Below are 21,793 nucleotides of genomic sequence, written 5' to 3'. Positions count from 1 at the left end.
AAGATGGAGACGCACAGCTTGCTTCTTTCCCCTCATGGACACCGCAGCATGGAAAAATCTCACATTTACACAAGGTGGCAGTATCCTGCAACTCAGTGGCACACACACTTCTTCTGCCCACCCTTTAAACCTCGTTTAAAACTTGCATCTCCCTCTACTCTTGAGGCCGCCAACAAAGTTCTCCTGTGATGGTACTGGGTCCCGGCTTGGACTGCTCACATCTACCCAAGTGGTAGCGATAGGTGTTTTAGGAGCTGTGGTCAGCGGGGGGATGCCATGCATATTTGGTGGTCATGCCCACGTTTGATAGGCTTCTGGTCTAGGGTTTTTGGCTTGCTACAAACGTTGTTTCATGTAATGGTCTGTAAGGATGCTAGATTGGCCCTCTTGCATTGTCCAATTCCAGGTCTTTCCACGCGCCAGCAGAAATTGGCTTCCTACCTATTTATCTCGGCCAAATGTACTATAGCTCAAGCCTGGAGGACCTCTTCAGTTACCTTCCAGGGTGTGAAGACCCGGATGAATTCCATGATGATTAATGAACAGATGTCCAGCATTCTCAAAGATTCACATATGAAATTCTTTAAAGTTTGGGAACCCTGGATAAATTGTTCCTTTTCATTCTTACCTCCCACTAGCTATGGCCTCCTATGTTGTCTGTGCTGGCCTTGGATCTATGATTTTTTTCTTTTCCTGACTTCTCCTCTTTTTTTGGTCTCTCTCCATTTTCCTATAACTCTCTTTCTTTCCTTTTTGTTTTATGTCTTTTTTTTTTCTTTTTTCTGAGTTGATACTACTCAGTAGGGATATTTGCTTTAGAAGGGATGCCTGAGTGATGTTGATATAATTGGTTTGATTTTCCTGCCATCCCCTTTAGTGATGTTTGGCATTGTGTTGACTGATTAATGCATACTACTGATCTGTATCTGCTTTTGTATGTTTGCTCAGCTCTGCATTTCGTGAGCCTGTTATATTGTTCAAAAATTTTTTCTCTAATAAAAAACATTGAAACAGAAAACTTGCATCTCATCTTATGGGGTACTGCCTAAGTAGACTACCACCTAAAGGGGCAGTGCCTGTTCTCGCAATAATCTTTTGTGGGACTACCTATTGCATCCAAGGAGATTTGAACTCTTGTAGTGCACCAACTTGGGCCCCAATGAGCGTGCAGAAGATTTTTCACTGCAGTTAAAGGGAGATTAACCTCGCCGATTAAAGAGCTCTTTCTTTTTCTCAGACTTGAACCTTGTCTTTGGCTTCTGAGGGCCCAAAGTGAGCTATCCTTACTCTTTTGTAGTGTTCCTTTGCTCTCTGGGGACAGGAACATCTCAGAGCTGTGAATCTTGGTCAAATTCTGAACTGCAGGAAGTCCAAAACTGATTGAGGTGTTTTGCTGTGTCGACTTTTGCTTAAAGCCACTAAGAGTGATGTTATTATTTGCACACTTACTGCTTTATGCTGCTTTACTGTTCTCACATTCAACTGCAACATAAACAAATATCAGTTCACTGTAACTTGTGTGTGTCTATTTTCTGGTAATAAACATAGAGTTAACATTGACCAAATGTGCACAGTGGTGTCAGCAGGGGTGGAAATTTCAGAGTGGGTCGAGAGAGAGACAGGGAGCCCAAAAATAATTCAGCAACTCCTAAGGGGGGGGGGGGGGGTAGTGCTACATATGCATCAAAAATGACATTTAAATCTATGGGAATGAACACCTTCAGGGTACCCTGGTCACTCTCCATCTAGAGAAAACACCATCCACATGCAGCAAGAAGGCCGTACACACATCCAAAGGTAAACTCCACAACATCTACTCCCAAGTGGGAATTTTACCACTGCATCCTAAATTACCTGTATCTATTGGGATGAACACCATCATGTCCATTTGGGGAGAATACGATCTACAGCAAAAGGTTGTCCACACAGCCCCAGTGATATCCTACCACAAATACTCCTAACTGGGAGGAGTACTACTCAGTACTGGACTACCTGTAACGGGGATAAATATCATCATGGTATTCTGGTCCCTCTGTACCTGGGAAGAACACCATCAAAAGCCAGCAACAAGGCCCTGCACACAACCTCAGTTATTATCCACCACACCCACACCTAACTAGGAGGTGTAGAACTTAAACTTGGACTACCTGTGTCAGGGGGATGAACACCATTGGGATGCTCTGGTCGCTCTCCATCTGGAGAGAACACCATCCATATCCTGCAACCAGGCTGTGCAGACATCCCCAGTTATATGCAACCATTCTCAATCCTACACTTACTGTATAAAGTGGATTAACACTGCTGGTGTACTCTAATCACTTTCCATCCGAGGAGAACACTATCCACATCCAGGAACCATGCCATGCACACAACTCCAGTTACATTTCACCACACCCACTCCTAACTCAGAAGAGTAGTACTCAATCATAGACTACCTGTATCAGGGGGAAGAAAACTGTCAGGGTACTCTGGTAAGCCTCCATCTGAGAACACTATCTACATCCAGCAATCAGACCATGCACACAACCCTAGTTGTATCCCACCACACTCACTCCAAACTGTGAGGAGTAGCACTCCGTGTCGTCTACCTGTAGGAAGGGAATGAACACCGCCAGGATACTCTGGTCACAGTATCCACTTACAGCAACTAGGGTGTGCACACAACTCCAGTTATATCCCTCCACACCCAACCTAACTGGGAGGAATAGCACTAATTTCTGGACTACCTATAATGGGAATAAACGTTCTCAGGGTACTGTGCTCACGCACCATCCGGGGAGATCACTATCCACAAGCAACAAAGAGGCCAAGCTCACAACCTTATTTAACCTCAGTTATATCCCTCCACACCCACTCCTGACTGGGGGGAGCAGCACTCAACACACATCCATCAGGGGGTAGACAATTTGTCATGGAATTCTGGCCACACTCCATACAGGGAGAACATTATCCACATCCAGCTCCCAGGCCATGCTCAAAACCCCAGTTTAATCCCTCCACACCCACTCCTAACTGGGGGGAGCAACACTCAATCCTCAACAACACACATCAGAGGGTAGACAACAGTCATGGTATTCTGGTCCTACTCCATCCGGGAAGAACACCATCTAAGCCATAGCTGGACACATTGGGGAAGGGTGTTCCAGAGGATGGGAGCGGCTCTGGATAAATCCTGGAGATGAGCATGGGAGGGGGTGACAAGGAGGTCTTGTGAGGAACGAAGAGAACGATTTGGTTGGTATTTTGAGACCAGGGTGGTGATGTAACTAGGGACTGAGTTGTGGAAGGCTTTATAAGTTGTTGTTAGTATTTTGAATGTTATTTGTTGGGTGAGTGGAAGCCAGTGGAGGGATTGGCAGAGAGGGGTGGCAGACACTGAATGGTTGGTAAGGTGGATGAGCCTGGCAGCAGTATTCATGATGTACTGGAGGGGGGATAGCCTATGCAAAGGTAAGCCAGTGAGGAGGGAGTTGCAGTAGTCAAGGCGGGAGATGACCAGGGAGTGAGTTAGAAGCTTGTGGTGTCATTGGTTAGGAAGGGGCGTATCTTGGAGATGTTGCGGAGGTTGAGGCGGCAAGCTCTGGACAGCGATTGGATATGAGGCTGAAAGGATAGTTCAGAGTCCAGGGGTACACCTAGCACCCTGGCATGTGGGGACGGGTTGATGGTTGAGCTGTTGAATTTGAGTTATATCCCTTCACACCCACTCCTAACTGGGGGAGCAACACTCAATCTTCAACAACACACATCAGAGGGTAGACAACTGTCATGGTATTCTGGTCCCACTCCATCCGGGGAGAACACCATCCACATCCATAGCCGGACACAGTGGGGAAGAGAGTTCCAGAGGATGGGAGTGGCTCTGGAGAAATCCTGGAAGCATGGGAGGAGGTGAGAATGGAGCTGGAGAGCAGGAGGTCTTTGTAGGAACAAAGGGAACAATTTGGTTGGTATTTTGAGACCAGGTTGGTGATGTAACTAGGGGCTTAGTTGTGGACGGCTTCAAAAGTTGTTGTTAGTATTTTGAATTTTATTTGTTGTGTGAGTGGGAGCCTAATAGAGGAATTGGCAAAGAAGGGTGGCAGACACTGAACGGTTGGAAAGGTGGATTAGTGAGTTAGAAGCTTTGTGATGTCATTGGTTAGGAAGGGACGTATCTTGGAGATGTTGCAGAGGTTGAGGCGGAAAGCTCTGGACAGTGATTGGATGCGAGGCTGAAAGGATAGTTCACGGTCCAGGATTACACCTAGCACCCTGGTATGTGGGGACGGGTTGATGGTTGAGCCATTGAATTTGACAGTTATATCCCTCCACACCCACTCCTAACTGGGGGAGCAACACTCAATCCTCAACAACACACATCAGAGGGTACACAACAGTCATGGTATTCTGGTCCCACTCCATCCAGAGAGAACGCCATCCACATCCAGCTCCCAGGCCGCAGACAACAGTCAAGGTATTCTGGTCCCACTGCATCCAGGGAGAACGCCATCCACATCCAGCTCTCAGGCCGCAGACGACAGTCACGGTATTCTGGTCCCGCTCCATCCGGGGAGAACGCCATCTACATCACGCTCCCAGGCCGCAGGCGACAGTCACGGTATTCTGGTCCCGCTCCATCCGGGGAGAACGCCATCCACATCCAGCTCCCAGGCGACAGTCACGGTATTCTGGTCCCGCTCCATCCGGGGAGAACGCCATCCACATCACGCTCCCAGGCTGCAGACGACAGTCATGGTATTCTGGTCCCGCTCCATCCGGGGAGATCGCCATCCACATCCAGCTCCCAGGCCGCAGACGACAGTCACGGTATTCTGGTCCCGCTCCATCTGGGGAGAACGCCATCCACATCACGCTCCCAGGCCGCAGGCGACAGTCACGGTATTCTGGTCCCGCTCCATCCGGGGAGAACGCCATCCACATCCAGCTCCCAGGCGACAGTCACGGTATTCTGGTCCCGCTCCATCCGGGGAGAACGCCATCCACATCCAGCTCCCAGGCCGCAGACGACAGTCACGGTATTCTGGTCCCGCTCCATCCGGGGAGAACGCCATCCACATCACGCTCCCAGGCTGCAGACGACAGTCACGGTATTCTGGTCCCGCTCCATCCGGGGAGCACGCCATCCACATCACGCTCCCAGGCTGCAGACGACAGTCATGGTATTCTGGTCCCGCTCCATCCGGGGAGATCGCCATCCACATCCAGCTCCCAGGCCGCAGACGACAGTCACGGTATTCTGGTCCCGCTCCATCCGGGGAGAACGCCATCCACATCACGCTCCCAGGCCGCAGGCGACAGTCACGGTATTCTGGTCCCGCTCCATCCGGGGAGAACGCCATCCACATCACGCTCCCAGGCTGCAGACGACAGTCACGGTATTCTGGTCCCGCTCCATCCGGGGAGAACGCCACCCACATCCAGCTCCCGGGCCGCAGACGACAGTCACGGTATTCTGGTCCCGCTCCATCCTGGGAGAACGCCATCCACATCACGCTCCCAGGCTGCAGACGACAGTCACAGTATTCTGGTCCCGCTCCATCCGGGGAGAACGCCATCCACATCCAGCTCCCGGGCCGCAGACGACAGTCACGGTATTCTGGTCCCGCTCCATCCTGGGAGAACGCCATCCACATCACGCTCCCAGGCTGCAGACGACAGTCACAGTATTCTGGTCCCACTCCATCCTGGGAGAACGCCACCCACATCACGCTCCCAGGCTGCAGACGACAGTCACGGTATTCTGGTCCCGCTCCATCCTGGGAGAACGCCACCCACATCCAGCTCCCGGGCCGTGCTCACAACCCCAGTTACATCCCACTCAATGAACCATTAGGACACTGGTGATCACTCCAGGTAGTGTATGTCTTCTTTCAGTCATTGTGTATCTGCAGTCTGCTGGAGCCCTGCATTGCACCTGTGATTTACTGACCGCAGAGGCAGATTTTATGGCTCCCACTAAATAAATAAAAACATCATAAAAACATACTTTTACCATGAAAAAAACGTGCATTATTTTTTTTTACATGCCCCTAAACGTCCTAATGTGCATGGACACGTGATATCACTGAGCTGCTTCTACTGGCAAAGTCCTATAGAAGCAATGTCTTTTTAAACCACTGTCCTTACAATGCCCACCCCTCCACTAAATATCCTAGCAACCGTCTCTGCTCTTACCACAACGCGTGCGCAGTATACACATGTGAATGGAAGGCACCACAGGTGTTCCTCCGCAGCCAAACTACCGCACTCTAGTCTGGCTGACTAATGTTCCCTCATATGCCCGGTCCTCCCTCTGCGCGCCGCCAGTGACGGCCCCGCCCCCTCACTCCTATTTGTTAGCCATCTTCAACACGTCCTAGTCCACACACCCTTCCTTTGGAACTCTCGCTGTAACTCCGCCCATAACTGCGCACTTCTTCGCCCTTCGCCCACTTTGTTAGCGGCAGCCAATCAGAGGTGTGAGTAACGTCACATCCGGGTGGATGTTGCAGCTTAGAGTGGAGTGAAGCAGATCTGTCGTGTGGGGCTGCAGGTAATGTGTCCGAGTGCCCTGTGTGTGGTAGCGGGGGGACGGGGCATGGCTGGAGCGCTGCACACCCTGTCTGGGTGACTTGCTGGTAGAAGGTCCTACTGACAGATTGCAGTGCTGTCGGCCACGTGTGCTGGTCACACAGCCTTCAGCTTGTCATAGGGGAGTGCTGGCCAGGTGACTGCAGTGGGGATGGTGGGAGAGATTGCAGCCTGTCTACTGACGGACGAGAGGCCTGTGTACTGGCGGGGTGGCCGCACTCCTCTATGGGCACCTTACAGTGGAACGCTACAAACATGCACTGTTCTTCCCACTGACACCAGTGATGGGGCACTGTTCCTCCCACTGACACCATAGAAGGAGCATTATTCCCCCCACTGACACCAGTGATGGGGCACTGTTCTTCCCACTGATACTATAGGAGCGCTATTCCCCCCACTGACACCAGTGATGGGGCACTGTTCTTCCCACTGATACTATAGGAGCGCTATTCCCTCCACTGACCCCAGTGATGGGGCACTGTTCCTCCCGCTGACACCATAGGAGTGTTATTCCCTCCACTGACACCAGTGATGGGGCACTGTTCTTCCCGCTGACACCATAGGAGCGTTATTCCCTCCACTGACACCAGTGATGGGGCACTGTTCTTCCCGCTGACACCATAGGAGCGTTATTCCCTCCACTGACACCAGTGATGGGGCACTGTTCTTCCCGCTGACACCATAGGAGCGTTATTCCCTCCACTGACACCATCGATGGGGCACTGTTCCTCACGCTGACACCATAGGAGCATTATTCCTTCCACTGACACCATCGATGGGGCACTGTTCCTCGCGCTGCCACCACCATTTGGGCACTGCGCCTCGTACTGCCACAAGACACCAAAGATGGGGCACTATCCTTGCTTCTGACACCAACAATTGGATGCTATTCCACTGACGCCAGAGTTGAGCAACTGATTCTCCCATTGAAACCAATTATGTGGCCGTATTCCTCACACTGAGACCAATTATGTAGTGTTTTTTTTTTTTTTTTCTCCCACGGATCACCAAGCCTATGGCATTGCTTACTCCCACCCAGGGGCGGACTGACCATTTGGAAACTTGGGCACTGCCCGAGGGCCCGGGGTCAGTAGGGGGCCCCATGAGATGCTCCTGGTACCTTTTTCATAGGCTTTTTTGAGTTTGGGCAAGGACACAGGGGCCCCATGATCCCCTATTGCCCGGGGCCCCATGAGTTGTCAGTCTGCCCCTGCTCCCACCAATGCCAAGACATTTTCTACTCCCACTGCCTACAGTCTAGCCCCCTTACAGTTTGAAGGACAGTAAACTGGTCCTCTGTTTCGGTAGTTTGGTGAACAGCGTGCACGGTCCTCTGTTTGCTTGTTGGGGTATGCACGTCACAAAGGTCGGAGGGGGTGGGGCTGAACCAGGAAGAGCTGGCGGGCCTCTTGATGATCTGTATGGCAGTGCAGGACTGAGAGGTGGTGGAGAACCAGAGGATCTCATGGACAACGCCGGATCCTCTGGGCGGGTGAGTATTGGTAATGGAAGCAACAGACCACTCTGTAAGTGGGGCAGGGTGTCAGCAAGCAAAGATCCTCTGCAAGTATGTTAGATCTCAGTCTACATTGGATTTCAGGGTACCATGGCATGGGGAGACCTCCCTGGCAGTGGGACAATACATTTTCCAGCTAGAACCTGTCTGTCATTTTTGGAGGGGGGGTTAGGGGTAGAAGCTTTTCCAGGTTTTTATCTGCTTGTGTCTCTATTAAGGAGATTTCCAATTGCTTCCTGTCAGGATAGCCTCACCTTCTCCACTTCAATATAGAGAAAGCTGATGTTATGGTAGTAAGTTTTGCTTTGCAGTAAATCTTGTGATAAGGATTACCTGTATATACAGTAAAAATCTCCTAGATATACACTGCTGGGTGATCTTCGCAGCTGGTAATGTCACATGCGCATGCGCAGTGTGCTCTGCATTCTGGGATCACCCACTGTGCCGTCAATGCAGAGATCACCACACCACGATCGTGACATCATTGCAGCCCAGCCATTCAAACAGTCAGAGAGCACAAAGATGGCAGTGCCTGCAGCAGTGACAGCACACCGCTGGAGGGCTCCATTTAAAAAGTAAGTGCCGTAATGTGTCAGTATGCGGTGCATATTAGCACAGTATGTCATTAACCTGACGGGGATATCTTAGGTTTTTTTTTGTTTTTTTGCAGAGTTCACTACTGCTTTAAAGTGGACCTGAATTTAAAAAGTGAAGATTTTCCATGCACCAGGGAAGATATCTAGTAATGTGAATTGTGCCTTATCGGCACCCTGGAAAATGTACCTTTTGTGCTGAATTTCTCCTGAAAAATATGAGTGCCTAGGCACTCCTGTATATCTGCAGTGTGAGATCATCCAAGGCACTTCTGCCTCTGACTGCTGATATCCTGAGATTTGGTGATGTTTACTACTGTGCCCAATGCTGGAAGCTCTGACATGAGGAACCACAGCCCTGTCTTTACCAGAATAGCCACCTTCACACAGTGCTGAGCATGGCATGGAAAGTCCATAACCGGGGAGGAAGGATCAGTAGCAGGGAGATCACCAGCACTACTGGTGACTTGTCCTTTGCCCTCTGCCTGACTTTTTTTTTTTTTAAGCTCCGCTTCTAGACATCAGTACCACTTTAATGTTAATACCGTAGCCTCCCTGGCGGTATTCCTGAGTGTAGCTCGGGGTAAAGTTTCAGTACCACAGGCGGTAACCCCGAGCGTTGCTCCGGGATATGTTCTCCTCTTACCTTGTCCTGCGCTCCCGTGATGTCCCTCCTGCAGTGTCCCCTGTAATGTCCTCCGGCAGATGCTAGCATCTCTCATCTGGGTTCAGTCCCCTGCGAGCGTCGGGACGTTCGGGGGCTGGAACCGGCGGGAAATTTGAAAATGACAAAAAGTGACATTCACTAAAATCACATAGTATAACATTCCTGTATCAAACCATTTCACATACATTTTGTCCCGAGTGCTTTGTCCTGTGCCCTGCCTGCATTTTTACTGTTCTTTCTGCCTGGAAACTGAGAAACGTCCATGGCGTCCAAAAAGTGTCCCTTTAGGTCAAAATCGGTTTTAGAACAGCTAGAGAACAGCGATAGTAAATTAGAACCACTTGCAGAATTGAGTGATAATGACTCGTGTGGAAATTCGTCATCAGACACTGAACGATTTTGTGACTTTGCTCAGTGATGTGCGAACTTGGCGCTATATTTCAAATTTCAGTGTTTTTGGTTTGATTATATTATTGAATTAAATTTATTATTATTATATTATTATTTTATTTTTTATGAATATTTATTAAATTATAATTTATGATTTCGTGTTTCAAATTTTAATATACCCGGGATGTTTACTAGACTCTTGTTCGGACAGATTTCAGTGAGTTATTCCTAAAAATTATAGGCCTACAATAAAAAAAATACATATTTCCATTCAAAAAAATGTACCGCTTTGAGCACAGAAATACTGACATCATACCGCTAGGGAGGTTAAGCCAAATTCTTTTCTGTGTAGAGTGGAGATTAGTTTGCAGCCTCTGTTGGATTGCAGATGTTGCCTTTATCCCCACTGAGATTTCCTCTCATTTCATGCTTGATCTGACACTATTGCCTACATGTTTAAAGAGGGAAATCTGGGTCACAAACAGCAGTAAAAACTTGATAGAGGTTCTAATACTTCACCACTCTGCTACAAAAATGGTATTACTGTTTGTGTCCCCGTTGGGGAGGCTTACCCTCACTTTCTGTTTTTGCAGACATTTTACCAGACAGAAAATGAGGGGAGCTCTCCAGAAGAAACACAAAAAACGTACACTTTAGATATATTGGAGAGTGAATCTGATTGCATTATGTTTTCTCTTCTAGTTCATATCACTTTTTACCATGGGAGAGCCTCAGCAAGTGAGTGCTATGCCCTCACCACCATTGCAGTACATCAAAGAGTTCACTGATGAAAATGTCCGCAAGGGGTTGGTCCCCAAACCACCAATGCCCATCAAGGACAGCTACATGATGTTTGGTAACCAGTTCCAATGTGATGACATTATCATCCGTCCCCTGGAGAGCCAGGGCATTGAGCGACTGCACCCTCAACAGTTCGACCACAAAAAGGAACTGAGGAGACTCAACATGTCCATACTGGTCAACTTCCTGGACCTACTGGACATCTTGATACGAAGTCCTGGAAGTATAAAGCGAGAGGAGAAGCTGGAGGATATGAAACTTCTGTTTGTTCACATGCACCACCTCATCAATGAATACCGACCCCACCAAGCCCGGGAGACCCTGAGGGTGATGATGGAGGTGCAGAAAAGACAACGCCTGGAAACTGCCGAGAGGTTCCAGAAACATCTTGAAAGGGTGGTAGAGATGATCCAGAACTGTTTGGCTTCATTGCCCGATGATCTACCCCTGCCTGATGGCGATGTCACGGTTAAGACTGAACATGTAGAGGATCCATGTTCTGACCAGAAGGACACCCCCACAGAGACTGGCAGTTCATCCAAAGAGGCACCAGCAGACAAAGATGCAGCCATGTGTGTTATCATTGATGAGATGACATAGGGGATATTTATAATATTTATGTTTCAGGGCTGCCTGAGGGACCTTGACTAGAGTTCTTGGGTCCCGACAAATTTGTCATCTCAGATACTCAGGTGTCCACCATACTTCTCTTGAGGATTCCTTAGAGAGGCTACGATGTATGTATTTAGGCAATATGGAAACAATGTTTCAGGAAAGCATTGTTCTGCTCTCAGGAATGTATTTCTACTTTTTATTATCGATATGTTTATTTGCATTCATGTTTGCCAATAAGTATTTCCTGTTTTCTGTTTTGGCACCCAGTAGGAGGTGTCTGGGTCTATATGTTTGTTAATGTTATTTGGTTCTTATTTGCATCATTAAAATACTTTGCTTTTTGAAATGTGAAGGCTGCATTGCAGTCTGTCGTTTCCATTTCACAGCTACACGTTCAGCTATAAGGGAATATAATGTAAACAGAGAGAAGTAAGCTGCCATTGCCCATCACGTTCTGAACATGCCATTTGACTTCAGCACTTTCTTAGTCGCTGACTCAGAATGCATTTGAGACATGGATGTTCTGATTTGATACTTGTTCAGGATCTGTAAAGCCTTTGAATTGGTATGACCGCAAGGCACCATTTTCATAATGAGATCAGGAATGACAGCCCACAAATTCTTCTCATGACTTCTTTTGAAGAGTCAGTCCATTCACATTGATTTTTTATTTTTGGTAGATGCTGATGTTTGGAACCACCTGCCGATGGAGTGTTGGTGACTTTTAACATGCACATGTGACTTTGGCTTGTAACAACCGTGGGTCATTGTGATCACCCAACATGCACTGCAGGATGCCAGAGATAAAGACAACATTTCATGGATTTTTAATTTACCAATGGGCAATTCAAAGGCATTACATTGAATGCATAAAGAGTATCAAAAGCATACACAAGAGCAGCGTGCAACCATCCAGATTTTCAGAGCTGGATTACCGGTTCTGAGGCAGGGGAACATCACAGGTCATCTATCCAACAGAAAGGAGCCATCCACTTGGTACAATCCACAAATGTAAATACTTTATTGGCTACATAGTAAAATCCAATGGCAGGCATGGCTTGTGTTTTGGCTAGAGAGCCTTATGCCAGCCATAGACGGGTCAAAAATCGGCCGATTTTCGCACTGTTAGTGGGTTGGCCGTTTTTCGGGTTTTTTTGTACAGTTTTTGTCTGTCATGTTGGAAAATTCGCAGCTGATTTGGACGATCGGCAGATTTTCCCGGCAATGATCGGCAAATCGGCCGATCGTTTTACTGATAAAAAATCTGCGCATGAGCCGTGAAAGAAGAAGTAGAAAAAGAATTGATCATAGGAATGGGAGACACCTGAATCCTTCCTATGAACTGGAAGTCCAGTCCGCTATTATTTTATATGAAAAAGTCTTGCGGTTGCAACAAATGTATCCAAATAAAAACAATGTATTTGTATTGCTGTCACATTGTATGGTGAGCTCCCTTCTCTCTGTCAAACTGGTTTCTTTTCCGGTTTTTTTTCGTGAGCATTGGTGTCAGCATTGGCAATGGCACCGACCGATTTTTCGTTTTATCGGCTGACAATTCGGCTGATAAATGGCCCGTCTATGGCCTGCATTAGTCATAACTATGTCTACGGTTCTGTAGCCAAAACTCATAATCCTATCCTTCCATTGGATTTTACCATGTAGTTAATAAAGTATTTACACTTTTGGCTGGCACTAAGTGGTAGGCTCCTTTCTGTAAGATAAAGGTGAAGTTATACCTTCAGTGACATTAGCTTTTTCCTGTGTAGAAAAAAATTGACCCTGCTTCCCCCAGGTGATCCTTTCATGTGACGTGTAACCAATAGTGATAGCAGTGGTAGGCCCAAACACAATTTAGTTTTTTTCCCCCTGGCAGAACAGAGATGTACAAACCTCTGTATAAGTCAGTTAACAGACCTCAGGTGGAGACTGGCATTGTATATAAAAATTGATCCGCTGACAGATCATTCTACACATATGCAAGTTTACAAATTTCTGAAATTTGGAGAAAGAAGTAACACACTTCAGACTTCAGAGTGTTACTTCTATCTCCAACTTTCAGATTTTCTTTTTTGTAAACTTGCATATGTGTAGAATGATCTGTCAGCAGATCAATTTTTTTATATACAATGCCAGTCTCCTCCTGAGGTCTGTTATCTGGTTTATACAACTAAATCAATTAGTGTGATACAAATTTTACTGCAGTGTGCTGTAACCAGGGAATCTGTCAGCATGAGGGTAATCTCTTGCTATTAAACTGTTAAAATAGCATCTATATGAGGACCTAAAGGCTGAAAAGGGGATATTTTTAATGCATATGCAGACCATTTCAAAGAAAAAAAAAGGTTTTTTTTTATAGACCAGTTTTCTTTACTGGAAAGAAGATGGTTTGTACCAGGCTGGGAGAACCATGAACCCCATTCACACGGGTGGATGCCTATTCAGTGGAATCTATTAGCAGAGCAACAGCTGCATGCGCACAGACTGGAGAGTGAAAAATCTGGTGCAACTCTGCATAAAAGCCAGTCACCTTCCAGTTTTTATTGCTAAAACTTAGTTAAACAAGCTGGTTACTATGCACAGCTGCAGAAAATTCTGCATGCACCAGTTTTAGTAAATCTCCCCTTATGTGTGCAAACAACAACAACACACTGATGCTGTTGGTGTGTAAAAGTTCCTCTTGACTGTTTCATGCAAATTGAAGCTCTGACTGTCCCTGGATGCAGACAATTTGCATCCAGTGATGGCATTTCTAGTATCAGTTAATCAAATAGTTTGTATGTTGCCATAGCACAGAGTGTTGCTGTATCTAGAGGTGGTGTTTAGCCTTTCTCTGAACAGCTGGTCTACTTCAGTGTATACTTGGAGTATATTTAAACCCTCACCTTGTAAAACAACCTATTCAGTTTATAAAAATACACAAATGTTTTGCCTTTCATTTCTATTTTAAACACAGAGCTGGGGGGGCAGAAACAGCAGTCCACTGAACTTCCCACTAAATGGCTGTGTGGGGAGGGCGCATCAGCACAAGTTTAATCATTGGAGGAGAGTAGGCTCAGTACCCAGCGCAGCTAGAGAACTGACCACTTAGTGTGGTCAGTTTTTAATAGGAAAGCAGAAGGAGTAGTGAGAACACCAGGTATTTATCAGGAATGAAGCGATGCAAAGAGAACAGTTTACATTTTCATATAAGTACATGGTACAGCAGGCACGGATCAGGAATACAAAATGTTGGTTTTACATACGCTTTAACCACTTCAGCTCTCACACCTGAACACCTCTATGGAGCAGAGCAATTTTTACATTGCTGCTATGGATCTGTTTGTTTAGCAATAACGTTTGTCTTCACGTAAGATAAAAGTTGTTATATAATCTTTTTGGGGCAAAATGGCTTTCCTATTGTGATATTGTGTATGATTTTTTTTATATGCAGTCCGTAGATAAATAACAAACACACTTTTGTTTTCCCTTTTTATGTGATTAATTTTGGTTAAAAAAAAAAAAAAGTTGCTGGAGATGCACATGGAAATGAACAAAATTCCAATTTTAATAATAGCTAATGGGAAGAAGGGGTGAATTAGGATTGATCAAAATAAACTAAAGGTTGACACCTTCATGTTGGCACCCAGGGGCCCTTTAAAAGTGCCAGGGAAGGGGGGGTGTCATTAATTCTGTGATTAGCTCTGGTAGCAGTCATATGGTTGTGAGTCCTTTACACTGGCTCCTGCTTGGAAGCCTTGATGGCTCAGTTAGTGTGTTAGGAGCACACAACTTAAGGGCACCATGGACGCACATGTGTTGGCTATGCAACCGCCTTTCCTGTTGAAGCATACATACGTTACATAGTCGGCAAAAGGTTAACATGGGGTTAAATTGGAACGTTTCATTAAAAAGACATTATGTGCAGATTAAAACGTATATCTTTAATCTGCAGAGTAAATGCTTCTCTGAACAATTTTTAACACCTTCCCACCTGGCCTATAGCAGATTGAGGGCCAGGCGGGACACTCCTGGTAGTGACTGGGCGTCCTATGATGTCCTGTCAAAATGACCCGCTCATATGGCTGCAGGGCGCTCTGTCACCGGCTGTGTTTACGGGACACAGATGATGACATACTGTATCACTACACCAGCCCGTTGCCAGTGTCCTGTGACTGCCGTGACCAATCACAGCAGATCACATGTCAATTGTATACAATGGATGGCTTCCTGTCATGCCATTCATTGTATACAACTATGTTGTTAGCTGTGACTGGTCAAAGCAGTCACATGATACATGCAGGGCCAATTACAGTCCATCTATCATGTGATGAGCCTTGCCCAATCACAGCTAATCACAACAAAAAACTGAATGAATCAGTTTCATTCAGTATAATCGATTTCAAGTATTAATTAAATACATTGGTATTGGCAATCATAATGTGTAAAAAAAAAAAAAAAAAAATCACTTGGCCAGAGTAGTTCAATGTTACCATGATAACATTGTATTGCTTTGTGTTGGAAAAAAAATAGTAACAAAAGAAAAAATAATGATATAAAAAATAGAACATTTTGAAATGATCAATATGGGATTGTGCTGTGTTGTTGGAGTGGATGAGCTTTTTAGGTGTTGCACCATGTTAGAATTGTTTACAAATTTAGATTGTTTTACATTTTTTTACATACTGTCACTAGTCAGTGTCTCTGATCACCACAACACCCGTTATATAATAACACTGTACTGGACTGGTGACAATATGTAAAAAAAAAATTGGATTTTTTTTTCTTTTTTAATTCCTACATTTTCCATAAAATGTAACAAAAAAATTACAATCTCCAAAAAACTCACCATGCCTCTTACTAAATACCTTGAACCTGTCTATTTTACAAAAATGGGTGATTTGAAGGGTTATTTGTACTATCCTGGCGTTTTCAGGGCCTCAAGAAATGAGATGGGCCATCAGTACATAATTTTTATTGAAATTTCACACACCTACATTACATTCATCTTTATGCACCACAGCACCTTGAAAAAAACTTATTGGACAAAAGGTAAATTGCCTTGTCGGTGTGCTAGGCATCTGCTTTGGGCAAGGCCCTGTGTGTGTAAATGTGGCACCGATGCATACGTCCCATGTCAATGAGGTCTACGTCGGCACCTGAGCATACCCCGCTCTTCCTGGTGGAACACCATTCCATAATTGATGGAGGTGCCTGCACTGAGCATACTATATAATAACATATGTCTGGAGTACCCTACAACACTTGGATGTTCCGGGCTTATCTGTTAGGATGTTGTCCTGTAACCTCAGTATTATACTACTATCAGACTACTCTGACCTGACACACAAGTTTCAAGATGGGACAAAATGCACAATAGAAAATTCATACTTTATTCATATCCAAAATATAATAAAATCCAAAACAATCTCCTTCACATGAAAAATAACTGTCATTAAGACAGTCTCACAGTGAAGTCTCTGCCTATTTATCAGTGAAATCACAATTGAGGATAATCAGCTAATGAAGAAACTTATAGAAACCTCTCATCTTGATACATTTGAAAGGTTGCCCTCCCAGGATCTCAGATAAATCATCATCAGGGGTGGACTGACCATTTGGAAACTTGGGCACTGCCCGAGGGCCTGGGGTCAGTAGGGGGCCCCATGAGATGCCCCTGGTACCTTTTTCATAGGCTTTTTGAGTTTGGGCAAGGACACAGGGGCCCCATGACCTGTCAGTCTGCCCCTGATCATCATCTGTCAATTGGAACTCCTGCAGTGGAGGCACCTGAATTCATGGTGCATGTATGCAAGTACTAAGTGGGCACTTGAATATTCTCCCCCATGGTGTAACACCATTCAGTAATTGAGCCTGTATTGCATCATAGCAAGGGTAGGCAACCATTGAGAGGTGAAGATCTACCTGGACAACATGGAAGAAAGTAGAGATTCCTGGGGTGTGGTAACTTTTTTTTTTTTGTAATCAAGTTCCCAAAAAAGATGGAAGGACACATAGTATGCCACAGTAGTGTCCTCTGCCCTCACATCACCCCCCCCCCCCAGTACTATCCTCTGCCCCCATTCACATCACCCCCACAGTAGCATCCTCTGCTCCACCTCACATCAAGCCCCTCCCCCACAGTATCCTCTGCCCCCCTTTATATCACCCCCCACACACACACAAAGTAGTGCCCTCTGCCCCCCTTCACATCACCCCCACGTTAGTATTCTTTGTCTCTCTTCACATCACCTCCCCAAAAGTAGTGTCCTCTGCTCCCCCTTTACATCACCCTTCACAGTAGTGTTATATGTCTCTCTTCACATCACCCCAACAGTAGTATTCTCTGCCCCATTCATATCCTCCCCCCCCCCCCCACAGTAGTATCCTCTGCCCCCTTTCACATCACTCTACACAGTAGTATCCTCTGCCTTCCTTTACATCACCCCCTACCTCCACAGTGGTGCCTTCTGCCCCCCCCCTTCACATCATCCCCCCAGAGTAGTGTTCTCTGCCCTCCCACATCACCCCCCACACTGGTGTCCTCTTCCCCCCCTCATCACGCCCCACATCACCCCTGACATTAGTGTCCCCTGCCCCCTCACATCACCCCCTACAGTAGTGTCCCCTGCCCCTTCACATCACCCCCCACACTAGTGTCCTCCTCCCCCCCACATCACGCCTCACATCACCCCTGACATTAGTGTCCCCAGCCCCCTCACATCACCCCTGACATTAGTGTCCCCAGCCCCCTCACATCACCCCCTACAGTAGTGTCCCCTGCCCCTTCACATCACCCCCCACACTAGAGTCCTCCTCCCCCCACATCATGCATCACATCACCCCTGACAGTGTCCCCAGCCCCCTCACATCACCCCTGACATTAGTGTCCCCAGCCCCCTCACATCACCCCTGACATTAGTGTCCCCAGCCCCCTCACATCACCCCTGACATTACTGTCCCCAGCCCCCTGACATCAACCCCTACAGTAGTGTCCCCTGCCCCTTCACATCACCCCCCACACTAGAGTCCTCCTCCCCCCACATCATGCCTCACATCACCCCTGACAGTGTCCCCAGCCCCCTCACATCACCCCTGACAGTGTCCCCAGCCCCCTCACATCACCCCTGACATTAGTGTCCCCAGCCCCCTGACATCACCCCCTACAGTAGTGTCCCCTGCCCCTTCACATCACCCCCTACAGTAGTGTCCTTTGCCCCCCCCCCCCCCACATCACTCCCTACAATAGTATGTTCTGCCCCACATCATCCCCCACAGTAGTATCCACTGCTCCCCTTCACATCACCCCCCGTAGTATCCTCTGCCCCCCCACAGTAGTGTTCTCTGTCCCCCCAGCAGTTTCCTCTGTCCCCCTCAGTAGAATCCTCTGTCCCCCACAGTAGTGTCCTCTGTCCTCCCAGCAGTGTGCTTTTCCCCCCACATTAGTGTTCTCTGTCCTCCTACAGTAGCATCCTCTGTCCCCCCACTTTAGTTTTCTCTCGATCCCCCCCAGCAGTACCCTCTGTCTCCCCCAGCAGTGTCCTGTCCCCCACAGTAGTTTTCTCTGTCCCCCGACAGTTGCATCCTCTGTCCCCCCAGCTGTGTCCTCTGTCCCTCCAGTAGTATCCCCTTCCCCCCCCCCAACAGTTTCCTCTGTCCCCCCCAGTAGTATTCTCTGTCTCCCCCAGCAGTGTCTTCTGTCCCCTCAGTAGTATCCTCTGTCCCCCCCTCAGCAGTTTCCTCTGTCCCCACCAGCAGTGTCCTCTGTCCCCCCAGCTGTGTCCTTTGTCCCTCCAGTAGTATCCCCTGTCCCCCCCAATAGTTTCCTCTGTCAGCCCAGTAGTATTCTCTGTCTCCCCCAGCAGTGTCTTCTGTCCCCTCAGTAGTATCCTCTGTCTTCCCTCAGCAGTTTCCTTTGTCCCCCCAGCAGTTTCTTCTGTCCCCCCCAGTAGTATCCTCTGTCTCCCCCAGCAGTGTCCTCTGTCCCCCCACAGTAGCATCCTCTGTCCCCCCAGCAGTGTCCTCTGTCCTGTTCACATCACCCCCACACAAACACAGCCGTGTCCTAGCCTCCCTCTCCTATTTTACACAGGTATACAAGAGAGCGGAGAGCAGGAGGCAGCACACTTCCGGACAGAGGGCGGTTGTGGGAACTGCGGAAAGAACTTTTCATATTACCAGGCTGACCTCCTTTGAAAGATTAAAAGGGGCAGCTCCTACTTCTGTCCTCCCTCCAAATCATTTTTTTTTTTTTGGAGGAACCAATTTTTTTTCTACTTTATTCATAGTGTGGCCCCCACCTCCAGATTCCTCACTGAGACAAGGGTGACATATGATCGGTTTCTCCTGGGATTTCCATGTCACACCTCCCAGGAGGCTCTGCCTGAAGTATTGCATTTTTAATTTTTTTTGCTCCTGATGACATTCAAGACCTATGGCCCAAGTAGGATCAAGGGAGCGCCATCAGGGGATCAATTGTGGAAGTGAGGAAGAGACAGTTGCCTCCTGATTATGAAAGATTCAAGATGGAGGCACAGGACAGAGAAAAGGCCAACGCATGTGTATGTTGTTCCTGGTTAACCACTTCTGTGCCATCCTATAGCAGAAATACTGCTACAGGGCGGCACAGGTGCGCAAAATCACATATATATATATATAAAAATACGTGATTTCACATTTCCAGGTGGGCGCGCACGCACCCTACCCACGTTGCCATTTGCGGTCTTGGCTGTCAATCACCAGGTCCCAGACAGTCATTAATTGCCAGCACCCGGTGATCGCTTAGTATCTCCGATGGGGGAGAGACCTGTGTACAAACAACACAGATCTCTCCCCTGTCAGCTCCTGCACACTGCTTTGTATGGCTCTGCATAGCAAAGCCATACAAAGCAGTGTGCTTACAGTGTAAAGCACACACACAGTAAAACAGCACACAGTTAACCCTTTGATCGACCTACATGTTAACCCCTCCCTGCCCAGTGTCATCAGTACAGTGTCAGTGCTTTTTATTAGCACTGATCACTGTATTGGTGTCACTGGGGATGTCAGTGACACCAAGTCAGTTCCCCCCAGTGTCAGAATGCCCCCCCGCAGTCTTGCTATAAGTTGCTGATCGCTGCCATTATTAGTAAAAAAAATAGTATATATACCGCCATTTGTAAACGCTATAACTTTCACGTAAACCAATTAATTTACACGTATTGGGATTTTTTTTTAGCAATGACATGTAGCAGAATACATTTTGGCCTAAATTTATGCCGAAAATTGATTTTTAATTTTTTTTTTACTGGACATGTTTAATAGCAAAAAGTCAAAAATATTGTTTTTTTCTGAAAATTGTCTTTTTTTGTTTATAAAAAACACACAGGCAATCAAACACCACCAAAAGAAAGCTCTACTTGTGGGTGGGAAAAAAAGGACATATATTTCATACGGGTGCAGCGTTGCATGACCGCGCAATTGTCAGTTAAAGTAACGCAGCGCCATAACGCAAAAAATACCTAGTCAGGAAGGGGGGGGGGGGGGTAAATCCTCTGGAGGCCAAGTGGTTGAATAATCAAAGTTTAGTGGAATAATGTTCATGGACATGGGTGAACTTAAAACAGGACTCCGGTGTTAGGGAAAAGCCGATAAAACGGTCAGGACGCCCAGCAAACAAGGGTGCTACCCTCATTGCTGCAATAGTGGCCTTGTCTCCAGCTCTCTCCAGGCTCCATGAGGCCCAGTGTGAGCTCCTTGCAGCAAACCCAGACTGTCCTGGATACATACTCTGTCCTATACACATCCACAAACATGGCTGTGCACTCTGAAATCTGAAAAGAAATCTGGTTTATCCCTCTAAATTGAATCAGTCTGCTTGTAATTCCTATGTATGCATAGTAACAGCTGCAGGACTTTACATTAAGAAGCAATATGAATTTATTATCCTGAAGTCCTGACAGGGATAAAAAAAAAAAGAAAAGTTAAATTATGGAGGAAAAAAAAGAAAACACATGTAAAGATATCGCTGCGAGCAGGGTTCGAACCTGCGCGGGGAGACCCCATTGGATTTCAAGTCCAACGCCTTAACCACTCGGCCATCACAGCTCTCTATGCAAAAATATCTGAGATACTGAGTAACAGCTAATAATAAACGACAGGCTTGTCTACGTCACCTGAGGAATTTTACTGAAGTGTCAGGTTTTTGGAATCCAGGAAGCAGAGTCCCATCACTCCGGCATGATACAGATCTGAGGAGACCAGGATTGTTCCTCTCTGCCCGCCTCATAGCTACAATGTAACACACAGCTAAGGATGGGCTCCGTTTGATCTGTGTCGCCCTCTGGTGGTCATTGCCTTCATTTGCAGCCAGCTGAGATTTATTCTAAATGTCAGTAAACAGAATTAAAGGGCAAGTTCCCTTTTCAACAGCAAAAAAAAAATAATAAATGCACATTTTTTGCATGTATTTATTATTTTTTGTTGTAGGAGCCTGGAAGGCATTGCACCATCGATCAGAAGATCGCTGATGCCATGCAGGGCTCCTGCAGACCTGTCAGTGTATCGGCGTGGTTGTACCTCGCACGGTCGAGCCGATATTTGCTGACAGGAAGAATGAATTAACTACCACAGCGCCGTACTAGTTCACTGAGAACTACAAGCCGACAGCCGCTAAGGATGATG

At 46.9% G+C, this 21,793-nt stretch overlaps 1 protein-coding gene and 1 non-coding gene across 2 annotated transcripts; one reads left to right on the top strand and one right to left on the bottom strand.

Moving 5' to 3' along the window:
- The first annotated feature begins 6,391 nt into the window (after window positions 1–6,391).
- On the top strand, window positions 6,392–11,507 carry MED7 (mediator complex subunit 7). Its single transcript, XM_089682840.1, has 2 exons — window positions 6,392–6,535; window positions 10,442–11,507. The coding sequence occupies exon 2, from the start codon at window positions 10,460–10,462 to the stop codon at window positions 11,138–11,140; it is 681 nt and encodes a 226-aa protein (XP_089538966.1). The 5' UTR covers window positions 6,392–6,535; window positions 10,442–10,459; the 3' UTR covers window positions 11,141–11,507.
- A 9,628-nt stretch (window positions 11,508–21,135) lies between these two features.
- TRNAS-UGA (transfer RNA serine (anticodon UGA)) lies at window positions 21,136–21,217 on the bottom strand. The gene has a single exon. It is a non-coding gene; the product is annotated as a tRNA-Ser (tRNA).
- Between the last annotated feature and the right edge of the window lie 576 nt (window positions 21,218–21,793).

This window comes from Staurois parvus, unplaced genomic scaffold (assembly GCF_062004578.1).
Source record: "Staurois parvus isolate SC_StPar_1 unplaced genomic scaffold, SC_StPar_1.0 ptg000298l, whole genome shotgun sequence".
NCBI classification, from domain to species: domain Eukaryota; kingdom Metazoa; phylum Chordata; class Amphibia; order Anura; family Ranidae; genus Staurois; species Staurois parvus.
Note: the sequence above shows the minus strand (reverse complement) of the source record. Positions and strands in the feature narration are given on the sequence as shown.

Bases quoted from the DNA above. Each gene is read 5' to 3' on its own strand.
- MED7 (XM_089682840.1), top strand. From the start codon at position 10,460: ATGGGAGAGCCTCAGCAAGTGAGTGCTATGCCCTCACCACCATTGCAG.